At 42.5% G+C, this 26,244-nt stretch overlaps 1 protein-coding gene across 4 annotated transcripts in view; it reads left to right on the top strand.

The window, feature by feature from the left end:
* The window catches only part of TMCC1 (transmembrane and coiled-coil domain family 1), a 201,919-nt gene extending 176,809 nt beyond the window's left edge, over positions 1-25,110 (top strand). For all 4 annotated transcript variants that reach the window (XM_034775931.1, XM_034775933.1, XM_034775932.1 and 1 more), the window contains 3 exons: positions 8,261-9,186; positions 17,241-17,376; positions 20,853-25,110. In XM_034775931.1, coding sequence (XP_034631822.1) covers positions 8,261-9,186; positions 17,241-17,376; positions 20,853-21,167 — 1,377 coding nt within the window. In that variant the 3' untranslated portion in view covers positions 21,168-25,110. The remainder of the gene's footprint in view (positions 1-8,260; positions 9,187-17,240; positions 17,377-20,852) is intronic.
* Positions 25,111-26,244: the final 1,134 nt, after the last annotated feature.

Below are 26,244 nucleotides of genomic sequence, written 5' to 3'. Positions count from 1 at the left end.
TCCACCCAATGAGCGTATGCCCTGGAGTGAGCGTGAGATGGGAAATGTGAATCTGCTGTTCCCTCAGTCAGTCTCCGTTCCCGAATGCCTCTCATAGTGTGAGCATCTCGCTGTGCTGAGTGTGATTCTAGTGTTTAAAGATACGTATTTTTCATACAACATGGCCCCTAAACTCAAGCCAACTACTTCATCTGGTACTCAACCGAAGAAACAGCGATCTGCTCCAACGCTGGAGGAAAAACTGGCTGTATTGAACTTATTGAGAGACTGTATGTCGGTCTCCAGCGTGGCGCGTAAATATGGCCGCAACGAATCTAGCATCCCTGCCATCAAGATTGGAGAGAGAGAAATTCATCAAGCCGTGGCATCAAGTGCTCCAATAACTGCTAAGGTGACAAGCCAGGTGCGTGATAAGACCTTAGTTGAAGACTGAAAAGGCATTAAACTTATGGCTGGAAGACATGAATCGTAAACGTGTGCCTATCGATGGCAACACGTTGCATGAAAAGGCTCTTAGCCTCTACGCGCTGTTCAAACCTCCTGCCAAAGAGGGACAGCCTTCTGATGAGAAGGAATTCAAAGCCAGCCAAGGTTGGCTTAACAGTTTTAGGAACCACTTCAGTCTCAAAAACGTGCAGACTCCTGGTGAAGCTGCATCTGCCAATGAAGAGGCAGCAAAAGCCTACCCCGAACAATTAAAGAAAATCATAGAAGAAAAGGGCTATCTTCCGGAACAAGTTTTTAATGCTGACGAGACTGGGCTCTTCTGGAAAAAAATGTCCAACCGCACTTACATTTTGAAATCAGAAAGAAAAGCCCCTGGCTTCAAAGCAGCTAAAGACTGTATTGTTTTGTGGCATTGCGGCTGGGCATTTAATAAAGCCAGGCTTGCTCTAGAGGGCTGCAAATCCCCGTGCCCTAAAAGGCAAGAACAAAAATCTCCTGCCTATGTTCTGGCAATCAAATAAAAAGGCTTGAGTGATGGTAGCATTATTTCTGGATTGGTTTCATAAGTGTTTCATTCGGGAGGTCAAGCAGTACCTTGAAGAGAAAGGACTTGACTTTTAAAGTGTTGCTGATTGTAGACAATGCTCCTGGCCACTCTGTGGCACTCCGGTTTGCACATAACTACGTTAAAGTCATCTTTCTCCCCGCCCAATACCACCTCCATCCTCCAATCTCTCGACCAAGGCATGATTCGCTGTTTCAAGGCCACGTACACAAGGCTTACATTCTCACAGATACGTAGCACTATGGATGCTGATCCCAATCTTAATGTGATAGTGTTGGAAGTCCTTCAACATTGCCGATTGCATCACTTATATTAAACAGGCAATGAATGCAATCAAGCCTGAAACAGTCAATGCATGTTGGTGAAACCTATGGAAAGAATTTGAAAGATTTTAAGGGTTTCCCGACCACTGACAAAGAAGTGAAACACATTTTTCAGGTGGCCAGGCAAGTGGGTGGTGATGGCTTTGTCGACATCCTTGAGGAAGAAATTGAAGAATTAATTGAGAGCCATAGAGAAACATCGACTAACGAAAAGTTAGAGGAACTGATGAAATCATCTACAGAAGACGAAGATGACGACGACGAACCGGAAGAGCCAGCAAGTTGGAATCTTCATAAATTTGCCAAAGTGTTCCAAGCAGCGAAACACTCAAATAATTTAATTTCTGAATACGATCCCTCTATGGAACGAAGTCTCAAAATCACACTACGTATTACGGACGATTTGAGCAGCTCAAGAGACAACAGCGACAGTTGCCGGTCACCATGTTTTTCAAGGAAAAACAGCCAGCAGCAGACGAGCCTACGCAATCAACTTCTCGAGCTGAACCAGAGCCAACCACTTCATCTACATCTCGCTCTCCGTCACCTCCGTTTCCTGGATCGACATCAAGCCCTGACGACCCCCTGTAATTACACCCTGTAATTAAAAATACAGTACTATAAAATTATATTTTGCATATGTACTCTTTATTATATACTGTACATTACTGTATACATTATACATTTATACATATTACTATACAGGGTTGTATACACAACCATGTACAGTATACTATACTTTATGGGCGATTTAAGGGATTTTCAAGGGTAATTTTGACTATATGCGATTTTTGCCTTACGCGCTGACTTTAGAACCTAACCCCTGTGTAAGATGCGACTCCACTGTAACATAATTGTGTTGCTCTGTACAGGTTTGTGTCTCATGTCCTGGATAGATTCCACAACCGCTCACTTTTTGCACCTTATGCTCTTGAGAGACCGTCTTAATTTATGGAAGAAATTGATCTCTTTCAGAACCATTATTTTCTGAGAATTTTGCATTAGTTTTCAGTTTTTCATTTTCACATGCACTTGGTATTTTCCCTACTCCAGCAATAAGGGTAAATCTTTGAACAGTTTAATAAAGACTCCTCTCACTGGAGCTGCAAAACTGCTGTATAAGGCATTTGAGAGGAGTGATAAGATCATATCAACACGCTGAGTAAACTGGGCTGTGTTGACATTCTTACAGAAGTACCAAGTGAGAGAAATTGTAAACTGAACTACAACTGCACATAAAGTATTTGTTGACTCGGTCTGGGATCCCGCACAAGGTCCATGTTCGATATACAGCTTGATTAGGTAATTAGATATCAGAGCTACAATCCTAAGGAAAGATTGATGAAAATCACAAATTCCCAGGAGAGAAACTTAATTATATACTCTTCCAAAATACATGTAAGCCTGTATCGCAGAGATTTAATATTCTCTGTGTAGTATTGCTAACCTATGTGCCATTAGCAGAACAGATTAATACTAACTCTTGGTGCTGCCTAGAAACCTTTAATAAAAAAAAAAGTATCCCCTCTTGATTACCAAGCAATTGCTATGACTAAGGTTGCTTCAGTCAGTAGCTATTTCCATAGTCACGCCAGACTGAAGAATAATATTCCTAGGTTTCCAGCAACCAGAGTCCTTTAGAACATAAAATGAAACATCAAACACTTAAACTTCCAAATGTCAGACAAGATTTTGTGTAATAATACAGTGAACTTCAGTGCTAGGTTACTAGCTAGTGACCCTGCCCAGCACTAATTTGTGTTACTACAGTGCAGTAGAGTGCTGCCTATCTGATGGAGGGTATTTATTACAACTTACTGTATGTATACTGCATTGTGTCAAAGGTATATTAAACTTCATGGAGGGAGGAAATCTATCTATTCGAATAGCATTGTGTCAAAGGTATATTAAACTTCATGGAGGGAGGAAATCTATCTCATAGACTCATAGACTCATAGACATTAAGGTCAGAAGGGACCATTATGATCATCTGGTCTGACCCCCTGCATGCTGCAGGCCGCAAGACCCTTCCCTGTACTCTACCGTTGAAGTCCCCAGTCCTGTGTTTTAGTGACTTCAATCGGCTGAGACCCTCCTGCTAGTGATCCCTGCCCCATGCTGCGGAGGAAGGCGAAAAACCTCCAGAGGCTCGGCCAATCTACCCTGGAGGAAAATTCCTTCCCGACCCCAAATATGGCGATCAGTAATACCCCGAGCATATAGGCAAGAGTCTCTAGCCTGACCCTTGTTGGCCATTATGTTGTTCATGTACCATTGCTTGGTTTTCCTTGACTACTATGTTTTATCATTAAACCATTCCCTCCATAAACTTATCCAACTTAATCTTAAAACCAGACAGGTCCGTCGCCCCCACCGTTTCCCTCGGAAGGCCGTTCCAATATTTCACCCCTCTGATGGTCAGAAACCTTCGTCTAATTTCTAGCCTAAACTTCCCCCCGGCCAGTTTGTATCCATTCGTTCTCGTGTCCACATTAGTACTAAACTGGAATAATTCCTCTCCCTCCCTTGTATTAACCCCTCTGATATATTTAAAGATAGCAATCATATCCCCCCTCAGCCTTCGCTTTGTCAGACTAAACAACCCAAGCTCCTCTAATCTCTTTTCATACGACAGGTTTTCCATTCCTCTGATCATCTTAGTCGCCCTCTCTATTCGAATAGATTTTTTTTTTTGTGCTTGACAAAGTGCATGTTCTTAAAATGAATGCAGGAATGTTTCCTGTGGTGTTTACAGATTGAGATATAAATTGAATTAAAATAATTATCTAAATAGACTAGTGAGGAGTGCTGCCAAGTGTTTAAGACAGTCAGCAGGCTAGTCAGGGAGAAAAGAATGAGCACCATTATAGTGTTTGTGATCCATGCTTTGCAAATCTAACAACCTATTTACGTAGAGCTTTAAAGGTCACATGAAGCCCAAAATGCAGGTTTGTTTTTAAACGCTTTAGTCCAGTAGAAATGTTTCACTGATTCTATTTATTCCAGTGGAAGCAGTTTATAAAACACTGTACCAAACACAGCCGCATTGTACTAGCGCATAAGAACCTGGTGATGGAAAAAGTCTAGAAACAAACATGAAATGGGCTTTTCGTTGTTTGCTTTTCCTGCAGCTTGTACAACAAAGTTTCAAGAATGAGAAAGGGATTAGATTGTTTTAAATGGATAAGTTACTACTGTTTGCCTCCTTTTGTACAAATGCTGGACATGAAGGGAGTGGCAAAAGGATGGTTTTGTTTCCCAGCCCTGAGCCCAAATTCCTGAGTCACATAACCTCAGCCTCAGTGTCCCCATCTCAAAAAAAAAAAAAAAAAAAAGGGGGGGGGGACAAATTGCGTAGTCCAAGGGAAGTGTTCTTTATTAACATTATGTAGTACTTTTAATCTCCAGAATGCGTTACAAGTAGACGTTATTAGTTATTAATAACTGATAGGCCAGTTTGGGAATGCTGTGTTAACAATGGCAACTCAAAGCAATTCACTCTTGCAAACATTTCATTTGTCCTTTGTTTGAGCTTTCGTATTATTCATGGTTATTTGTTTCTTTACATCCCACCATTTCCTTGTGTTCAGATGAGAGACTTCAATAAAAATAGGGGCTAGTAAGTTGATACATTCTAGGCACAGAGCACTGAACAGATTACAGTGAGCAATGAGAAAGAAAAAGCCCTCTGGCATAAAGAAAGCAGTCAAGTCTAGGGGACAGAGCAGGAGTTACATTTTACCTAGTAACCAGGTTCCTGAAATACACAGCCCCAGGGACTTCTAAGGAAAAACGTTGGACTTCCAAAGAAAGAGAGTTTTAAAAGCTGCATTGTTTGAGTGTCATTCCCCACTGTTTCTTCACTGTGACCGAGGAAATGTATTGAATGCTGTGCAGGAAAAGAACTGCGTCTGGAAAACGGAGGCTTATAATTGCCCTGCTCATTGATAAATATTTTCTAGAGGGTGTAATGGGCTTTCTAAAATAAACTTCCCTCCAGGAGTTTGGGCCAAGTGCTGTCATCAGAAGCAGCAAAAAATAGTAGCCCTAATTAAATTAAACGTGTTTTCCATTGTTTTCTCTTTGTCTAACTTGTTTTATGCTGGTGTCCTGCATGGCAAACGCAGGAATAAACAGTGCTGTGACCTTTCTTTCAGCAGTGCTGTATTAATACTGCTCTTATCAGAGTTAGGTAATTTGTTCTGTATGGCCATGACTCTGTCATGACCTTTGTCTTGTGTGACGCTTGTTTTACAGCATAAGCTGTGGGGAAGGAGCATGACTGGTAGAAAGAGAGCAAACTTTTGCATTGTCTATATCTCTAGCACTTTTTGCTCCATACAAAGCAGCAGCTATGAGCTAGGTTGTATGTGAAAATGGGATTGCTCTTCTATAATTACACAACCGAGTCCAGTGGGTAAGATGGAAATTCATGCTTTTGGATATTGCCATCCATGTGCAGGATTGCATTAATGCTTTACTTTGAATGCTATAAAAATGAGCTGTCCCTTTAATATTTTTTTCATGCCTTGGATGATGTCATGTTTTTATTTCTCACCCCCAAGCCTGATGCAGGGATAATGCCTTTCCTCTTGAAGGGGAGGAGTTACTGAGTAATTACATGATTCATGGTTTCAGGTAGTGACTAGTGAGCTACCTTCAGACAGTTGGTTAGTTTTGCTGGACTCAGATCAGAACAAGAGCTTGGCTTTTAGTAGAGCGGTTGTAGGCATGTTAACTCTTCTTTGTGGAAGCCATGCACTGGGAAAATTTATTGCAGCTCAGAAAAGCCAAGGTAGGCTAGATGAGAGACCGCACATTCTTGTACTTGCGGGGTGGAGGGCAGGGAGTGCAAAATCTAAAGAGATTTTCAGCTCTAAGGGTTCAGTATTTTCCACTTTATTAGGAAGCTAAATGTAACAAACACTCTTCTTCATTCTCCTTTTGCACTTTGTTGCCAATGTAGATCAGTATATGTCTGCTTTGTGAATTAACTTATATTGCTTCCTCCTGCGGATAACTTCAGTGTCTGCTTCTGTATATTGCCATCTCTGCAAATCCATGGGGTGTGAACATTTATGGCTTAAATCAATATGCCTGTTCAAAGATGTTAAAGGAAACCTGCCTGTAGGGGTTGAAAGTCGTGTAGTCTCTCCTCAAAAAATCATTGTTTGTGTACAGACATACGTATACACTTGGTAGTCAATTTTAAGGATACCAGGTAGAATTTTCAAAGGTCACTAAGAGATTTAAGAGCCAGTCTCATTTTCAAAAGTGATTTAGGCACTTAGGAGCTAAACAGAATCCTAAATGCATGTCACTTTTGAAAATGGGTCTAGACTCCTAAATCTGACACTTTCAAAAATGTTAGCCTACATTAAAATCAGCTTCTACCTCCTTGAAGAGTTGTAACAATGCATCAGTTGTTAGTTTCTTTTGATTAACTACAAAGAGTTGTCAATTTCCTTTTCTTCTAAAGTGAAAAGTCTTGGACAGACTAGTGGTTGGTGCTCTACACTTAGAGATGTGTTGTGATGTCCCCTTACAAAGTGCATACAAACAGTAAGAATGTTGAAAGGGACCAGATAACGGAAACAAGACTGAGGCAGGAAAAACACTGAGAACATGGGTTGTTGATATTGGAGATTCTGTAGTGAAAATAAATTTTATGCTTTTATTTTTCTTCAACATTAAGACATTTTTTCAAAGGCGAATATGCTGGAGTCTGTTTCTGGTTACTAAGCAAATTGCCATTAATGTGTATATAAGTGCTGTTAGTACTGAGAAGAAATACTTTAGAATTCCCCATTCACTTTTATTGCTATTGGTATGTTGGATAGTTACCAATCGCCCTTTTTTGCAGATGGCAAACAGTCTGCCCCGGCTCGTTTTTCAACTCACTTCATTTCATTGTATGATCCAAACCAGTCTTAGTCTTGGCAGAATAAAAAATATATAGTAATAAAGTCTGAATTCAGAAAGAAAAGTGTGATGCTTCAACTCAAGGGCACTGGTCCATTCCTGTTCTGAATGGAAACAAGGCTTGGCACTTTTTCTGTCCCATAATTGTTTAAAATTTATTTACTGCAAGGCATTAAGAGTTTTAAAGAGTCCAAGTAAATTATATTTTTGAAACGCTGGCATTTCAGGCCATGATCTGTTCCCCCTGCAGGAGAAGGAGGGTGTGCACTCACTTTAGGACTTGATTTGAATGCTTTCTTGTTATGATAATAGCACGTTTTGCAGAGCTGAGAACATGAAGTATACATGTGCATATTTTCAATGGCCTACCTTTAGTTCTTATTTTTTGTTCTCTGAATTGCAGTGTTGTCACTTGCATTTATTGCAGCAATAAAAATTGTTGTCAGGAATTGCCTCTGTTCAGTATAATGTATTTGAAATATGTGGCTTTTGGCCTACCATTGTTCTCCTTTCTTTGTATTTCTCCCCCAGCATTGATACACTACATCCAATAGATCAGTCCCTACTTCTACCTCCTCCTCCTCCCCCCCCCCGCCAAAAAAAACCCTCCTTAAGCAGTTGGTTTTTTGAAGACTGCATCACTTTTTTAGCACAATTGATTTGAGGTGGCTTTTGAGCATCATCCCTTTAGATGCCCAGGAACAACATAGGGCTCACAAATGCTCTTCTCCCCACATTGTAGGATGGGAATTAAAGCGAAATGGAAAAATGAAATGTGGGTGATGAGATGGAAATGACAGATTTTAAAAATCAAAGTTAGAGTAACTTTGTGTACTGTAGAGTTCTCTGTGCAGTATCAATGACTCTAAATAAAGTTTTTAGTTTTGAAGATCTTGGAATACAGTTTATGATCATTGACTGTTACTGCCCAGCAAAGTGGATGGGTTTTGAATTAGGAGAGCCAATGTTTTTTAACCTTCATATTCTTTCCCCCTTTGTCTAGATCGAGCGGTCAGAAGTAAGCAGCCTAGCACAAACCCCTAATGCAGTGGCCTCAAGCACTGATGGCAGCATCAATGCAGACTCTGTTGATGGGACCCCGGATCCACAGCGGACAAAAGTGGCCATCACTCATTTGCAGCAGAAGATACTGAAGTTGACAGAGCAGATCAAAATTGAGCAAACAGCCCGGGATGACAATGTGGCAGAATACCTGAAACTAGCCAACAATGCTGACAAGCAGCAGAGCGCCCGCATCAAGCAAGTGTTTGAGAAGAAGAACCAGAAATCGGCCCAAACCATTTTGCAGCTGCAGAAGAAGCTAGAGCACTACCATCGGAAGCTTCGTGAGGTTGAACAAAATGGAATCCCTCGGCAGCCAAAGGATGTCTTCAGGGATATGCACCAGGGCTTGAAGGATGTGGGAGCAAAGGTCACTGGCTTTAGTGAAGGAGTTGTAGACAGTGTTAAAGGTGGGCTTTCCAGCTTCTCCCAAGCCACACATTCGGCAGCAGGGGCTGTGGTCTCCAAACCCCGGGAGATTGCCTCCCTGATAAGGAACAAATTTGGGAGTGCGGACAATATTGCTAATCTAAAGGACTCTTTGGAAGAGGGTCAGGAAGATGGGAAGACTCTAGGTGTTATTCATAACTTTCAGTCAAGCCCAAAATATGGTAGTGAGGAGGACTGTTCAAGTGCCACATCTGGTTCAGTTGGAGCTAATAGCACCACAGGGGGTCCAGTGGGAGCTTCTAGCTCCAAAACAAACACTCTGGATATGCAGAGCTCAGGGTTTGATGCAATACTACATGAGATTCAAGAGATCCGAGAGACACAGGCAAGACTGGAAGAATCCTTTGAGAACCTTAAGGCTCACTATCAGAGGGATTATTCGTTAATAATGCAGGCTCTGCAAGAGGAGCGGTACAGGTAGGCATTTTATTAATTAGTCCCCATATTAAATACTGAGGAGTTACAGAGCAGTAAAAATCTAAAGCACTCGGCAGACTATAAACAGTTTAGGGCAGGCAATGTATTGTGCCTTTCCCAGGACAATGCTAACTGAGTATACTTGTGTAGTAGAAATTCCATCATTATGTTCCCAGTATAGAAATCAGGGTTAGAAATTGAGACAGTGGGAATGCTTTTGTGTAGTGCAGATCTGCTTTTATCTTTTTAGAATATTTTGGGTGGAAATATCTATCTCCAGGAAGCCACCCTGCAATACTTATTAGCTTCACCAAGGGAAACGTTCTCTGTGATCTTCTGTACCAGTCCAAATGTTCCAATTATAATTCTTCCCAGCCAACAGATGGAGACAGAATAAGAAGTCTTTTATATGACAGCCCCTTATAACAGGGCCCCACTATGCCCTTGTCCTCTTCCCTTCAGAAACTGCACGGACTCCACTGGGTGTGCTCTCAGTGAAACTTTATTTCAAATCCCCTTCACCAAGATCACCACAATCTCCCATGCTACCACCTATTTACAATATTGGCTGGTCTTTAGCCCTCTCAGCAGGACCTGAGGGGAACAGAAATCTCCCCATTCTGAGGCCTCTGTATGACTCGACTCAGCTAGCCCTGTTCCTCCCTCTCTCCCCCTGTACTTCCTTCTTGTATATCTTTTATCAGCCCTGGTCTGAGGGGGCCAATTGAGTTCTGCCCCACCCAGCCCACCAGCCTGATCAGTTAGTTGCCTCCAGTTAGCTTCTCCTGGGGCACTACTTAGCATCTAAATGACCAGAGAGCAGGCTCACTCCCTGCAGTGTGTGTCACCTCTATATGTGGGTCTGGCCATCTCTTGAGCTTCACTTAATTGGAAGACCTATATCCATCAGGCAGACTGCTAAAAGTCAGAAAGCAGCCCCAGAGGCGTAGAACCCCTTCGCCATACATCTGTATATAAAGCTGCTACTATAGCCTGTGAGGAATCAGTGGCCTATGGGACCTACATGCTCCAAGCTTCCTCTCTGATATCATGGCTGAACTGAACAAGAGAGCCGGGGCCTTCTCCAGCATGTGCATAGGCTGCTAGGCCCAAACCTAGCAAGCATTGCAGTATCTTTCCAGAGGGGCTGGAACTAGAAGTGCTGGGGGTGCTGCACTATAAAAATTGTTCCAACGTCACTGTATCCTTCCATACAAGCTGAGGATTTTGAGTTTTGAATCTGTCTCCTTTGTTCTTATGTTATGAGACAGGGAGAACAGAAACTCTCCATTTACAATATTTATACCATTTGTTATTTTCTATACTTGTTCCTTTGTCATCTCCCTTCTCAGATAAACAATCTCTCATCAGGGAGTTTTTCCATGCCTCTAATTGTTCTGTGCCACACTCTGAATCAGTCTAACTCTGCAGTATAGGTTTTGAAATAGGGTGATCAGATCAACGCATGAAATTATAGGCAAGACCTCATGGTTGATTTATATAACATTTTCTATGTTCTCCACCCCACTTTTATGCATCCTGGTGTCTTGTTTGCCTTTTGACTGCAACTGCTCATTGAGCAGAAATCTCCACTGAGCTGTGTACACTGATGCGTAGGTCCTTTTCTTGAGTTGATGCAGTTAATTTAGAAGTAGTATGAGTAGTTCAGAATTTTCCCTCTAGTGTTCCTTACTTTACCATTTATCAACATTGAACTTCATCTGCCATCATGTTGCCCATTCACCTCTGAAGTTCCTCATGGTCTTCTCGGGCTTGACTGTCATAATAACTCCTATAAATTCTGCCCTCTCACTGCTCCTCTCCTCTTTCCTGATCAAGAAGCGAATAGCAAGGAAGAGTCTCCCCTTACAGAGCCCCTCCAAGATAAGCAGTTAACTAAAGAGGGTTTGGAGGCAAATGTACTTCAAGACTAGTGCTCCCTACCTCAGTTGTAGCTATCGAACCCCTGCTGTCCCCTGAAAAAACTGTACCTGCTCCCAGGTAAGGTAGAAGAAACCCTGCCTCCTCCAACCATTCAGACGAGGACCTGCATCTGGCTAGGAAAATGGGAGCAGTGAAGCCTAACCCCAACCCTTTCTCCCATATGTCCAGCAGCTCCCTCAGAAGGCATGCTATTGTCAATGTATCCAAAGACCCGGGTTCTGTGCCCCCCTGCTCCACAGTGGCAAAGGAAGGTTAAATAGAATGTATTGTCAATCATTCCACACAACAGTTGCATTCCCACTGCAGAGACGGGTGTGGAAGCAGAGGGTATCCCTGTAGTTTACATATCTTGTGTCCGCCACTTTGCAGGGGGCAGAAGGGAGGTGGAGCCATTCCAACAGCAGTGTCTCCTACCCTCCAGTGCCTTAAGCTCTACAGAGTATCAGCTGAGGAGGAGAAGGTGGAGAAAGCCACAGCGGGGAAGTAGTAGGTACCATGGCTGCACTCCAAAGGCCTCAGTGGAGCAACCCAGAGGGGTGGCAGCTATTGCAGCAGCACCTCCCTCAGCCAGTGCCACTGGTACAAAGAAAAGGGTGCCGAAAGGAACCCACTCCTCTCCATCAGTTACAGGCTCCACCTACCAAAGCCAAGTAGTCTCCCCATCAAAACACATTGGATCTTACTCCTCACACTCTAGGACTCCTCCCCAGCAGTATCTTGCTATGGCTTTGTAGGCAGGTCCCCTGCCAGCTTCTCCAGGCACCAGAGCCCAGATCCGATGGAATTCTTGAGCTGTGCCTTCTAAGGTCTCTGAGAAAAACAAGAAATGAGAGGGGACCCAACTCTTCACCCCAAAGGGGAGGACAGCAGCCAGGGATTAGTGTAGATTTGCACCATGTCTTCAGCATCACCTTCTAGCTCTCTTAGAGATGCTGGTGTCCTGGAAGCCATGTGAAAGGGTTTAGGCTACTGTAATCTTGAAGTGGCAGTGAGTTTTCTGTATGTTTTGCAAACCTGGATGGCCCAAGCCAGTGTCGTCATCAAATTCTCTTTTGTTGTGATCAGGCTTTTGCGTGATACCAGAGCCCAGCACAAGAGCTCGTTTCCAGTGCTCATTATTAGGGCCCTATCAAATTCTCGGTCCATTTTAGTCAATTTCACGGTCATAGGATTTTAAAAATTGTAAATGTCATGATTTCAGCTATTGGAGGGGTCTTGACCCATAAAGGAGCTGTGGGGGGAAGAGGGTTGCGAAACAGCTTCTGCGCTGCTGCTGGTGGCGGCGCTGGCTTCAGAGCTTGGCAGCTGGAGAGCGGCGGCTGCTGGCAGGGAGCCCACCTCTGAAGTCAGCACCACCACCAGCAGCCACACAGAAGTAAGGATGGCATGGTATGGTATTGCCACCCTTACTTTTGCACTGCTACCTGCAGAGCTGGGCCCTCAGTCAGCAGCTGTCACTCTCCGGCCGCCTGGCTCTGAAGGCAGCAGCACAGAAGTAAGGGTGGCATGGCATGGTATCGTATTGCCACCCTTACTTCTGTGCTCCTGCTGGTGAGGCGCTGCCTTCAGAGCTGGCCGCCCGGCCAATACCCGCTGCTTTCCAGCTGCCCAGCTCTAGGGCAGTGCAGAAGTAAGGATGGTAATACTGCGACCCCTCCTAAAATAACCTTGTGACCCCGCCTGCAACTCCCTTTTGGCTCAGGACCCTCAATTTGAGAAATGCTGGTCTCCCCTGCAAAATCTGTATAGTATAGGGTAAAAGCACCCACAAGACAAGATTTCATTGTCCGTGATGCATTTTTCAAGAACATGAATTTGGTAGGGCCCTACGTTTTATCCTACGGTCCCTTAGCAAAGTGATGTGAAGTCTGATCTGCCAATCCATAATAAAGAGAGGTTCTGCTTGTTTGTTTCAATTTAGTATTTTGTTGGACACATGAAGCACTAGCCATCCATATTTAGGTAACAATGCTGCATACAAACTACAGCACAAGCAAAATGGCAGCCTGAACTAATACAATATAGGCAGTCGGGCTTTAATATTTTGTCAGCTGAGCTAGTTAGTCCTGCTAAATACTTTGCCCAAGGCCATAGAGGAAGCCACTGTCCTAGCTCAGATTAGAACTCTGGAACGCCTGACTCCTAGTCCTGTGTTTGGACTGTTAGTCCACTCTTTTTCCTTAAAATAAATCCTCCAGGGAAGATGGAGACACAGATTGTGGTTTAATTTATCAGGCTGGGGATTTGTATTGATCATACCTGGCCTTAAAAGCTATGAATAGCTAACAGGTGTGTGCTATTTCTGGAGAACCTTTCAGATACTAGCACAAAGTGCAGATGTTCTAAAATACTTCTTAATTTAAAAAAAAAAAAAGAGAGAGAGAGAGAACCTCTTGCTGAGTGTTTACATCTGTCTTGGCAATTGGAAGAATACAAGCGCTATAATCTTTTTCCATCAAACTTCTGTGTCCAGCTCAGTCTTCTTAAATTCCTTCCCACCCCAACCCTTTTTTGCAGGTGGATGGCCTTTGTTTTATGTTGCCTTAGTTTCTATTTACCAGCCAATACTTACCCTGCAGGTTTTCCCGTGACCTGCCTGATTCCCTCCCCTTTTCAGCTCTTGACTATCAGTATAGCTCTTGTGCTAACTAGCCCTGGGGTGGGGTGGGGTGGTATTAGTGCAGTCTCTCCAGTTCTTCCTGTGTCTGTCTTTTTATTTCCCCTGCACTGCAGGTTGCTCCAGCTGTCCCAGTGTACACATTGCCAAGGCTGTGTGAAAGCCTGTGCTACCTGCCCATTGGCCAGCTGATATGGCCTCAGGCAGTTTAACCACTCCTCTTAGAATTGAATCATCCAGAAAGGAAGATCCTGCTCTGGTCCTCTGCAGTCTTTCTTTTTCAGCTGGAACAAACTCCAAAATAGCCTGTTGCTTATCTCATCCTTTGAAAGGTGGCAGTTGTTTACTGAGAGAAGCAGGGACTTTCCGTTCTGTGGAGAACCCGAAATAAAGCTCCTGCGGAGTTTTTTCATGGTTCCTGTCCCATTAGGGGAACCTGTTTGCACACAGCAAAATCATGAGCTCATGTAGTTGGGATGTGTCCAGCTCACGGGGGGGGGGGGGGGGGTGTTAAGCCAGGCCAGCATCACTGGAAAGGACAGTTAGCTCTCGCAGGATCCTGCTATGAGAAACCCATCGACCAAATTGCTACAATATTATGCGTTAATTTTTGTATCCGATTCTCTGGTTTGACCTCATACTAATTATATTTGTTTAAAAGACTGCTGGGATAACCTTTGACTTCTAGAACTACTGGGCCAGATTTTCAGTTTTATGGTTGACGAGTAAAAAGAAACGTCAGCTCTTAAAATCTGCTCAGGGGCTAGGAATGTTAAATAGCCCATTGAGGATTAGCACAGATGAGGCAGCCAGATGTGTCTGATAAAGGAAAATTATCACATGGATGTTACCACCCTCACATATGTTGTGTGTGTATGTGTGTATATATATAGAGAGACCCTCTTTACAGATGACTTTACAAGGGACAAAATAAGGCATTTACTTTGTAATACCACCTAATCTAAACTTCTCTCTTTTCTCAAATCAATTTTGGCTCCCAGTCCTGCGTTTTTGTCATAAGACCAACTCTTCATCTTTTCCAATGTGATAGCCCAAAAAAACCCAACTCTTAAACTCACAGATGTTACAAACAAAATAGGAAATCAAAATCAAATAAACAGAGTAAGGTTAGTCCCAATAAGTATATCTAAAATCTGTGTATTGGATAATTGTTGAGTTGGAGTATGGGAACAAATCAATCTGCAGAAGCTGGGGATGGCTCCTTCCTGTAAGTGGGGACAGCATTGTTAAGTTAGCAAGCAGGAGTCACTGAGGTTCATTTTGGTTTCGGAATAAACCTGTAGCCCTGCATTCCAGGGTCCAGGAAGCACGATGCCAGCTTCTTTGCTAATTATGTTAGCCCAAATCCTGAGGTTTACAGATTTGCAGGGTTTTCTTATGTTTCCGGTCGATTGATATATGTTCTGAAGTTATCCAAATCCAGTTGTTTGTAATAAAACAGGATTTAAGATTCTTGGCAACAACTGTTCTATGGTGTATGTCTCTTATAAAGACATAATCACTGTATTTTTTGTAAAAGTTCAAGTCCCTTTTGGTTTAACAAACCCTTTGGAAAAGCTTGAAATTTGAAGTATTAACATGCAGAATACTTTCCCTCCTAATTTATGCTGCACGTAGGGGTTTGTATTGATTTGTTTTGGTGGGAGGGGGGGTTGTTAATTTAGATCCTGAGTGCTTGGCTGGTGGCAGACTATTTTTTTAATTAAGTATTTTGGGGAAAGGGAAGTGAGGTGGGAGCAACCAGCTATTTTATAAATAACTGGCCAAACTTTTCACCAATCCATCTCTACATTGCTACTCATGTTGTTTGATTCCCCGGTGCTGACAAGGTGCTTTTGTTGTCTTTCTTTTGTTTTTTCCAATGGTGTATCTTGACAACGAAGATGCCTGGGAACTTTTTTCAGAATGAGCAGCATCAGTCAGTGATGTGCTCTTGCATCCCAACTGGTTGACCATGTATGATTGTCATTGTTTGAGACTCTCAGGTACCAAAGCTGTCTGTTTCAACCACAAACTACACCTCTACCCCGATATAACGCGACCCAGTATAACATGAATTTGAATATAACGCAGTAAAGCAGCGCTCCGGGGGGGCGGTGCTGCGCACTCCGGCGGATCAAAGCAAGTTGGATATAACGCGGTTTCACCTATAACGCAGTAAGAATTTTTGGCTCCCGAGGACAGCGTTATATCGGGGTAGAGGTGTACCTTAAAAAGTCAGGTCTTTAAGTAAAGCCCCACTATTTGAGGTAACAAACATCTTCTGAGTTTTGTTCTTTTCATTGCAAAAAATTAATGCTAAAGGTATCTCAGGTTCATAGAGTCAGAAGCCTGTGAGTCAGTCAGCCACTATTTGTTAGTGAACCATCAAATATTAACTCTAAAAGGAGAGCAGAAGTTTTATGTTGCATTGTGAGTGTTCTCACAATAGCTACCACTCATGCAGTTGAACCAGTGGTAGTAATGGAGGGAAACTTTAGAGGGGAAAAAAGGCCAGTCTAAACAGTGCCTATGATTTAGGATTTCTGGGTCCTTGTTCTCTGTTCTTCAGTTTACTCTTCAGAAAGTATGTGAATATTTTAACTAAATTCACAGAGGATATTGAAACCTAATTGCTTGTAAAGCACTTTGAAATCTTCAAATGAAAGGGCTATATATAAATGCAAAATACTTCACATTTGATAGGTTACAATTGCATTGTGGGATTAGTGCTGCACAATTACTGCATGTTTTGCTAATAGAAGAGACTTTTTTCACCTTTAGAATAACTCACATTTCAAACCTTTGTCCCCGAAATGGGAATCACTTGCAGTCCGCTTGCAACTGGAAATCTTAAAAAATGAGTCGACAAGCTACTGATTTACATGTTCTTCTCATAAATAATAGAACATGGTAATTTTGCCAATCAGACAGAATCACTCTCAGAAAAAAATCTATCCATGTGATCTTACATGTAGTGATGTAATGCCAAACAAGACCATCACATTCTCTGACTTAGACATCAGTCTTATTAATTACTGAGTTGTTATCCTCCACATTGCTTCACTGAGTATAACGGGGCGAGGTGGGGGGAGAAACTGTGTGTTAGTGTTGTATGGAGGGTGATTGGTGATTAAAACACAAGACTGAGACTAAGGAGTTCTGAATTCTATTTCCACATCTGTCCTTAACTTCCTTTGTAACCTTGGGAAAGTCATTTAGTCTCTCTGTGCCTGTTTCTCCCTCTTTGAAATAGGGCTGTTTGCCTACCTCATGGGCAAGATTTACCTATCTCACAGTGAGGAGGCATAGTTTGTTGTCCGAAATCACTCTGAGATCCACAGAGTGAAGGGGCAAGGAAAAGGTAAATAATTTAATATCAGCCATGCTGATTTTCAAGGAAAATCTCCACGATTCATCTCTTGATTCTTGTTGGTGTAATTTTACCTTTGTGTTCTCACTAAAATAACTCCCCTACGTTTCTCACTTCTAGATGTGAACGACTAGAAGAGCAGCTAAATGACCTGACAGAGCTCCACCAGAATGAGATCCTTAATCTAAAGCAAGAGTTGGCCAGCATGGAAGAGAAAATAGCTTATCAGTCCTATGAGCGAGCTCGAGACATCCAGGTTGGTGAGAGGCTGGGCTTAGCAAGTTCCTGCTTCCACTTCAGAATACTCAAGCACGCAGTAGCAATGGCTATATATATGGAGATATATCTATCTCATAGAACTGGAAAGGACCCTGAAGGGTCGTCGAGTCGAGTCCAGCCCCCTGCCTTCACTAGCAGGACCAAGTACTGATTTTGCCCCAGATCCCTAAGTGGTCCCCTCAAGGATTGAGCTCACAACCCTGGGTTTAGCAAGCCAATGCTCAAACCACTGAGCTATCCCTCCCCCCTATTTCCCTAGTTTTCCAAAATGTTCTTGGTTCCATATGTGTGTGTTTTAATAGCAGTATAACAAAGGCTAATGGGAGAGTCATGCACCTTGAGCTTTCAAGAGCACCTTAATCTACCTTTAGCTCTCAAAATTCTCTAACAGCCTTGATGCAGGGGAAGTCATTGTGTATTTGCCAACTATATATGCATGACTGTTCATGTATCCATGTTCAGAGGAACCTGCCCCATCATGGGATTTTTTAGGTTATGGCCCAGTGGGAACGTGCTCCCATTTTTGGCGGTGGCCATAATACAAGTATTTGCACATGTATTGGAAACCAGTGGGCAGAGACATGAGCAGGAAGTTTTTATGGTAGTGTTCCCAGTAGACTGCTCTAGGGTGTGTCACTAATTTTTGAGCAATCAGCACAGATATTGAAGGGAAAACAGTGGCTGGCTTTCTGTATCCATTGTGTTCAGTCAGGAAAAAAATCCATTCTGTTTTTCATGCCCAAATAAGGATGTGTTTGCAAGAGAAGTTTCTTTCAGTATGTGAAGTATCTAGAGTCCAGTAGCCTGTGGAAACGGGATTTATAGAGTTGGAGGAGCTTCTGCAGACAAAAGTCAAGTGATCTGGGAAAGTACCTGGGCTTTAGCTAAGCCTTACAAAGGCCCATTTAGAAATAAGCTCTAAGCTATTTTAAATTCACATTGTTGGTTTAAACAGGCTTCTCAGTTTTGAGGAAAGGACTTGGGATATTTTTTGTGTGTGAGGAGAATTTTAGGTCAAAGTGCAGTCTGTCCTTTGCACAGATGAGTCTTACAAGCTAGTTCCACCAGACAGGGGCAGTGATTTCTTTTGGGCTACATTTGTTGACCCAACTGTACGATTGGTTGAATCAGTTTTGCCTATTGCTTTCCAATTATGTAACCTCTGGGAAGCCCTCGATAAGTTGACCTCCACAGCAATATCAAGAGTTTTACGCAATAGTGCAGAAATGTAACAAGTAACAATGACCTTTCTAGAGTAAAGCTAAAATAAATAAATGTCTGGGGACAGTGGTACCATGGCCTTTACCCTATCAAATATCAGATTTTCACTTTTAAATGTGCTACAGGGACCCGGCTGTACACCTCTCTCAAATTTACCCAGGCAGGAGAAAAGAGTAGGACAGGAAGCTTAAAATGAGGTGGGATTCATCAGTAGCCTTTTCCTTAACCTCAGTTTCATGATTCAGCATTTCTGATGTACATTTTCCATGTTGATGAGGCACTTTGTAAACATGACTTAATCCTCAATGCTGCTGTGAGAGAGGTAAATCTTAGTCCTATTTTTCAGATGAGGAAACTGTGAGTAACTTGCCTGAAGTGACAGAACAGAGACTATAATTCAGGAAATCCTGGCTCTCAGTCCTGTGATCCACCCACTAGCCAGTGCTGCATTCTTCAGCACACCAGATTTAGGCAGGGTGGTGACATGACACAGTTGGGAGAGAGAGTTCATTTGGCTAAATAGGAAATCAATGTACAACTTCTCATAATAGGGTACTGAAATCTAATTTTAAAAATAATGAAGTGGTAGATAGAACCTGTTTCTCCCTGGACTCTGGCCTAATGGTTGCTCTGTAGTCTGCAGCACAGTGTAGGATACCTGAGTTCGGATTTATCGTAGTGGAAATAAGATTGCTCAGAAGTGGCTCCCCAAGCCAATTAGGGATTATCTCTGAGTGCTGCTCAGTTCAAATGAGGGGTTCCTCAGGGTTGTGAGAATGATGGCCACTGGGGAAAAGGAGGAAGAATCCGAGACAATATTTTAGAAAATGTTGGTAAAAGGAGCTAGATTAACAGCCCTGGACATTGGGCTCTGGACAACAGCCCTCTCGCTCCAAAACAGGCAAAGTAAAGGCAGAAGTAACGCAAGAGTCTCTTACGCGAAGGGATTATCTCTAGGAACAAGAGGGGATAATTCAGTTTCCATAGCCCATTCAGTCCTACATATCTCTGAGATTGCCGACCAAGGTAACACAATGAGTGCCACACACTCATTTTGCATAGGATGCTGTCAGATGGTACCTACTGACCCAAATGGCATTAGAACAGAGGAATAAAAAATTGAAAAGCTCCCATCTTTGATTTCTCTAAGCAGAATCTGGTTTTGTTTCTAAAATGTCTGATAGCACTGAAGAGGTGGAAAATGCTTTTGCCTCTGTTACAACCCTGGTTGAATTTCCTCTGGTGAGCAGTCACCAGGCTGGGGTATTAGACCCAACCCACACGAGCGCTCTGGTTCATAGTTTAATTCATTGGGATCTAGGTGACGGTTACAGGAAATACCAGATGGGCTTTGCAAAGTAGCTTCTTAAATACCCACACACTTCATTATTAGGAGGTACATGTGATTTACAGATCTGTGGAAGAGTAACAAACACCTGAACACAAGACCCTCCATCCAGTGTCCTTGCCATTCCTGAATATCATTTGGATTTTGGTCAGTGTCCTGCAGGGGTCCAGATCCCTCCCAGCCAACCTTACTCATTCTGGCAGAGAGAGTCTCTTTTTTTTTGAAACCAGTTTCTAACACCTCGTGGTCCTTCTGGTGAGTTTTTCCATTCTCCCACCCTCTGTGGGATTGCTTAGAGGTTCATTAACAGTAAGCGGAGGAGAGCCTCCATCATCCTAATATGGGAAGCTTATTCAATTGTTGATGGTCTTCATTCAGGGTTAGACAGCTACGTGTCAGGTTCCTCCAACACAAGAGGGATGATGCAGTCTAATAAAACTGTTCCAATATACAGTGAAACACAAGTTAACACTCAAAAGGGAGGCTGAAATAAAACTTGGTGGGTTTTTTCCACAAAATCAATTTGAGGAAGCAGATATAACCCCTAGCCTGTCACACACGTGAAAACCACAGTAAATCAAGAATTTAAAGTCAATGGAGCAGTCAGTGGAGAAACACTCATAAATGAGATCAGAATCAGGTATTTTGCTACAACCTGCAGTTCCTACTTAATGAGGGACACTCATAAATCATGAGAAATGGCCCGGGGTTCCTCTGCTCCTGCTGCAGGATATGAAATCAGTTTGAGTGACTCATATCCTGCAGCAGGTGAGCAGGACCCAAAGAATGTAGCCACATGACAGTAGGCACCAATTAGTCTTTAAGTACCACTGTGATTCACCATGTGAACACTGAAAACATAACCATTCCATTCTTCCCAACAGGAGGCGCTAGAAGCCTGTCAGACCAGGATCTCCAAGATGGAACTTCAGCAGCAACAGCAACAAGTGGTGCAGCTGGAGGGCCTGGAAAATGCCACTGCCAGAAACCTGCTGGGTAAATTCATCAACATCCTTCTGGCGGTCATGGCTGTTCTCCTAGTCTTCGTCTCTACCGTGGCCAACTGCGTTGTCCCCCTCATGAAAACTCGCAACAGGACGTTCAGCACTTTATTTGTGGTGGTTTTCATTGCCTTTATGTGGAAGCACTGGGACGCCGTCGCTGGCTACTTGGAACGATTCTTGTCGCCCCCCAGATGATGGCGCAAGGAATCAGCTGCATCGCCCCACTGACCCACCTACCCTGGCGCTCACGGGCAAGTGAGCGCAGCAAAGATTAGTCAGCAACTCTTCCGCTGAAATTTTAAAGTGTCCGAGTGAATTTGTTTACATTTAGAATAACATTTTTCTCTGCGAGATGCATTGCAATAGTATTTTTTAGATTTTATTCAAGAACTCTTTTTGGCAAGAATCCTGGATAATTTTTATGTAGCATGGTTCTCTTTGGATGCAAATCTTAAGATTCTTTAAGTGTACAAAAGAATAAAATAAAAATTTGGAGCACACCAATGGGCAATTTAAATTATGGCTTGAACTACAGTACTAAACCTGTTAGGAAGAGGAGAACGTGGTTAGCTTAAAAATAGCAAAGATTAAGCTAGTGTGCACAGCCTTGTACAATGGTACCACAGCGAATCTGTAACGCTAATGTTTACTGTGAAGCCTGCTCACATTCCATGTCCGAATGTATGGATTCAGGGTGGCTTGTTTTTTTCCTTAATGAGAGAAAAAACAACGCACGGATCTCCCCCAACTCAGCTTCTGGGTCGGCCATTTGTGCTGACCTGACATACAATAATTTTCTAGGAGGCCTGTTAAGTCTTGCTAAGCATACAAAGTGGAAGCGTCATGCTGTACACACAGTAACTGCACAGTCATACTACAGTATTTTGAAGTAGCCCTTTAAATACTTATCTTTAAGCAAAAGCCCTTGGTCGCACTTTTAAGGTTTTTTTTATATATGTATATTCACAGATTTAAAAAAAATCCGAACAGCATACTTGAAGAGTGTAATACTCAAACTCTCAGTGCTTCCTTATTGTTTCTATAATAGGATTTTTTATTATAATTATTATTATTATTATTATTGGGGGTTTTTTTGGAAGGGGTTGGGAGGGTCATTATTTTCCTCTTTAATAAAGAAGTGATGTTTTTTAAATGAAGAATTGCGTGAATAATTAAGTGTGAGCAGTCTTGTCCTGAAACAGTTTTGAGGAGGACGGAAAGTAGTATCCTCTTGACACCGGTCTGAGGAAGGAAGATCTATTCCCATGCCATTTAACTGTCCTCCTGGGCTTGCAGATGCAGCATCATGATAACTTCCTCCTTCTCCGCACATTTTTGTCATGCAATTTTTTTCCTGTTCCTTTTGTGGGTGTGAGAGAGGCATGGGGTGTTAGATTTCTCATTCCCAAATCTGTCCACCTGGCCTCAGAATGTTTTCCTTAGAACAAGGAATTTCTCCTCATCCCTTTTTGGGGAAAGACAGATTCTTAAAGAGAGAGTAACTATTAAAGGGATAGTTCATTTAAACAACTGATCCTCTCATATTATCCCTGATAATTTATTTTTAAATGCACCTCTGATAACTGAAACCAAAGTTGTCATCCCATTAGACTGTGGTAAGATCATTGTCTTTATGTTTAGAACTTCTTTGTACGCTGTGTATCCATGTAGCCTGCCACATAGAGCCCCCTTTCCTGCAGCCGTGAAGGCAAGGACTTAATACAGTTCCGTTGTCAAAGCACTAGAGGAAATGTCAGTTACAAATATGACTCAAGTCACAGCAACATCTTTTCCCAGTGATCTGTTGTTACTGGCAAGTTTTCATATTGAAGGATTTTTTAAAAAAAAATCTGGCTCAGTATCTGTTTCCACTGGAAAAAGTCGTTTTTAGTTCCAGTGAAAGTCCTTGAGCACAAATAAGACTCGTGGATTCTTTCACATGGTTTGCAGTATTTAATCAGACTTGTTGTTCTCCTTCTCCCTTGGCCTAAATTCTATGTAGGAACCAAATTATGGCCAAGTGACTTAAAATGATATGTAATAGCAAGTATAGGAATTCATGCTATTGTGCCTACCCTAAGCCCCAGGAAATTCCCCAGATCTAGGTTAGCACCTCCCTCTCTGCTGGGAAGAAGGTCCTAATACTCTGATCACTGCCAGCCAGGAGAGGAAAGTTCTCTGCTGCCCAGCCATCCTTGTTCCTCCTTCAGAGATTGTTTGTCACCTTTTAGCCACACTTCTGTCTTTAAACTCAGGTACCCTGTGACAATTCCAGCACACCTCACTTTGTCACTGTGCACTAATCCACTACTGTCTTTGTTAAAAACAAGTTGCCAGTTGCAACTGACTCAAGCCAAAAATAATCATTTCTATTTCCACAAAAGTTGCAGAGAGAGAGCAGGTATATATAAACAATTCCCTTAACAGATGACAGTTGCCAGCTACGGCAAAACTCAGTGGGGTTTAATGCCCTTGTCTGACTAAATTAGATCTGTAATTTTCATCCACCCATATAAAAATACTCTGTTCCTGTTAGGTTTCCTCAGAAACAAAGTAGGGAGATCAGAGTAATAAACCCTTGACACATGATCTAAGAGCTTTGTTGCCTCAATATTTCTGAAGCCCAGTTTTTGCACCTCTTTATAGTTTAGGTCACACTATAAAAGTTTACAGTTGGTTTAGTGCATGAACAAACTTGGAAATGAATTAAAAGCCAGCCGATCTTTACACTCATTTATCCCACATCCTGGTAATGTCTGAAGGAAGTATTTGCCTGTTTTCTGCTAGGTACCCTACCTTCAGTTACAGTCTCTGGGTGTTGTGTTTAATCTTCTTTAGTAAAGAAGCAATTTGCCAGAAGTAATGGAACGTTCACCCCAAAACTGTTTTGTGAAGGCCATTTACTTGGTCCTGGACAATGTTGTCTGTCTGTGTGTCTCTCTCCAACAGTTTTCCATTCCAAAAAGTTGTCTGCAGTTAATGCCATATGTGATGCTGCATCCATTTTTATTTTTTAATATTCTAACAGGACTAATGTGAGGGTTTTTTTGCCTTTCATTAGCAGAATGTTTGGTTTATTTCCTCCCCCTTCAATCGGAAGTTCTGTGATGACTTCTAATAGTTTAACAATGATTATATTGTTGGAAATGTGATTCTAGCTTTAAAGCTCCTTTTCCTTGTATGTGGGTTGTGTTCATTCTCTTTAAGGTGAAGCATTCCTGGATGACTTGTAGAAGACAGTATCTTCCATGGGTGTGTGTGCATGTGAACCTTTTATCATCCTTCCCTATGTATGTAAACTTGTGTGACCATCTCTTTGAGTTGCAGAACGTTTCATGTTGAGAATCGAAACAATTCTGAAATTGCTTAGATATGTTTAGCACATATCACGGGGGCATATAAGGAAGGAGAGACTATAATCTGCATTAGTTCAAAAAGAAGTAACTGTTAAATGATATTCCATGGTTCAAATGAAGTTCACCTGCTCCCCCATCTCCTGTCTCGTGTTTAAAAAAAAAAAAAAAATTCCATTTTTAGACAGGTTTACAAAATTCTCCTTCCCTTGAGCTTCATTAATTTAATTATGCTGAGCATGTTCACAGCAATTACTTTATTGGTTTATTCCAATCTAGTGAATACTTAAGATCTGATCAGATTAAATGGTGAGTTCTGTACATTGTTGCACTGGGCCAGAAGAGAGACTGTCTTTCAGCTTTGAAAAATATGCATTTTTAAAATATTAAACAAAAAGCAGCATTATAACAGAAGAAGCCAAGCTATGAAGGGATCTGTGTTGAGATTGGATGGCTTTGCCAGTTTTAAGTGAATTCTGAATGTGGCTAGAGTTAAAAACCCTACGTGTGTCTGTGTTGTGTATGCCAGGTGGTATCGTAGTAGGCAATTGACTTAGCTGTAAGTGTGTTTTTTAAGTGTAAAAAAAATAAACAAAAACAGAAAAACTCACTTGCACGGTCTGAAAAGTACAGAAATGACACTTGTGAACGTAACACTGTAGTTTATAGATCTTAAGCTGCTAATTGTTGAGAGAGATTTACATATGTCTTGTCTGATCGTCACAGATTATCTGCGACACTTTTACTGTATATAAAAAAATTTAAATAAAGACCTCAGCTATTAACTGTTTGTGGTTTGGTTGTTTTCAAAGGTAGTGTGGGTGACTGAAGACAGGGAAATGGTGAGAGGGCCTATTGTAATGCACTGAGACATTTCATAACCACGTAGAATTCAAGTCAAGTTCTCCAGAAGTCCCCAAACTGGACACCACCCTGTAATCAGAGACACACAGGGTGGGCTATCACACAGGAAGAACCACCACCAATGTGTGTGGAGTCTTGGCCATTTCCCTCTGTCTAGCCATCTGTATTTATCTGGCCCCCATTATGGTGATAGGATACCCCACAATCTTTAGTGTATTTATCCTCACAACACCCTTGTGAAGTAGGGAGGTACTATTATCCCCATTTTACAGCTGGGGAACTGAAGCAAAGAGGGTACGTCCATACTGCAGCTCAAAGTGAGCCCCCTAGCCTGGATAGACAGACTTGCACTAGTGGGGATCATGCTAAAAATAGTTGTATCAATGATGTAGCTTGGGCTCTAAAGCCCATCCAACTCCGTAGGCTTGAGAGTCTGAGCTGCCACACCTGCACCGCTATTTAGTGAGTCTGACTACCAGGGCTGGGCAGCTCACTCCCAGCTGCAGCATACACATACCCAGAGAGGCTAAATTACTTGCCCAAGGTCACACAGCCTATGGCAGAGCAAGGAATTGAACCTGGTCTCATAAGTCCCAAGCTAGCACTCTAATCACTCAACCATTCCTCCGAGTCTCTGGAACTCAATGCCCAGAATCCCTTTTGATACTTGCACACGGGGGAATGGACATGTGCACTAAGTTTGGCGTTACTGGAGGGGAGATTCGTACTCTTCTTGATTGTCAGCAAGCTGAGCAGTTTAAAAAAAAAAAAGCCATCCACTAGAGCAGTGGTTCTCAAACTAGGGCGCCGCTTGTTCAGGGAAAGCCCCTGGTGGGCCCGGCCGGTTTGTTTACCTGCTGCATCCCCAGGTTCAGCTGATTGCGGCTCCTACTGGCCATGGTTCGCTGCTCCAGGCCAATGGAGGCTGCAGGAAGGGGCGCCAGTGGGAGCCGCGATTGGCCGAACCTGCAGGCGCGGCAGGTAAACAAGCCGGCCCGGCCCGCCAGGGGCTTTCCCTGAACAAGCGGCGGCCCTAGTTTGAGAACCACTGCACT

The sequence above is a fragment of the Trachemys scripta genome, chromosome 7 (genome assembly GCF_013100865.1).
Source record: "Trachemys scripta elegans isolate TJP31775 chromosome 7, CAS_Tse_1.0, whole genome shotgun sequence".
Classification (NCBI taxonomy): Eukaryota; Metazoa; Chordata; order Testudines; family Emydidae; genus Trachemys; species Trachemys scripta.
This window is presented reverse-complemented; position numbering and strand designations above follow the sequence as displayed.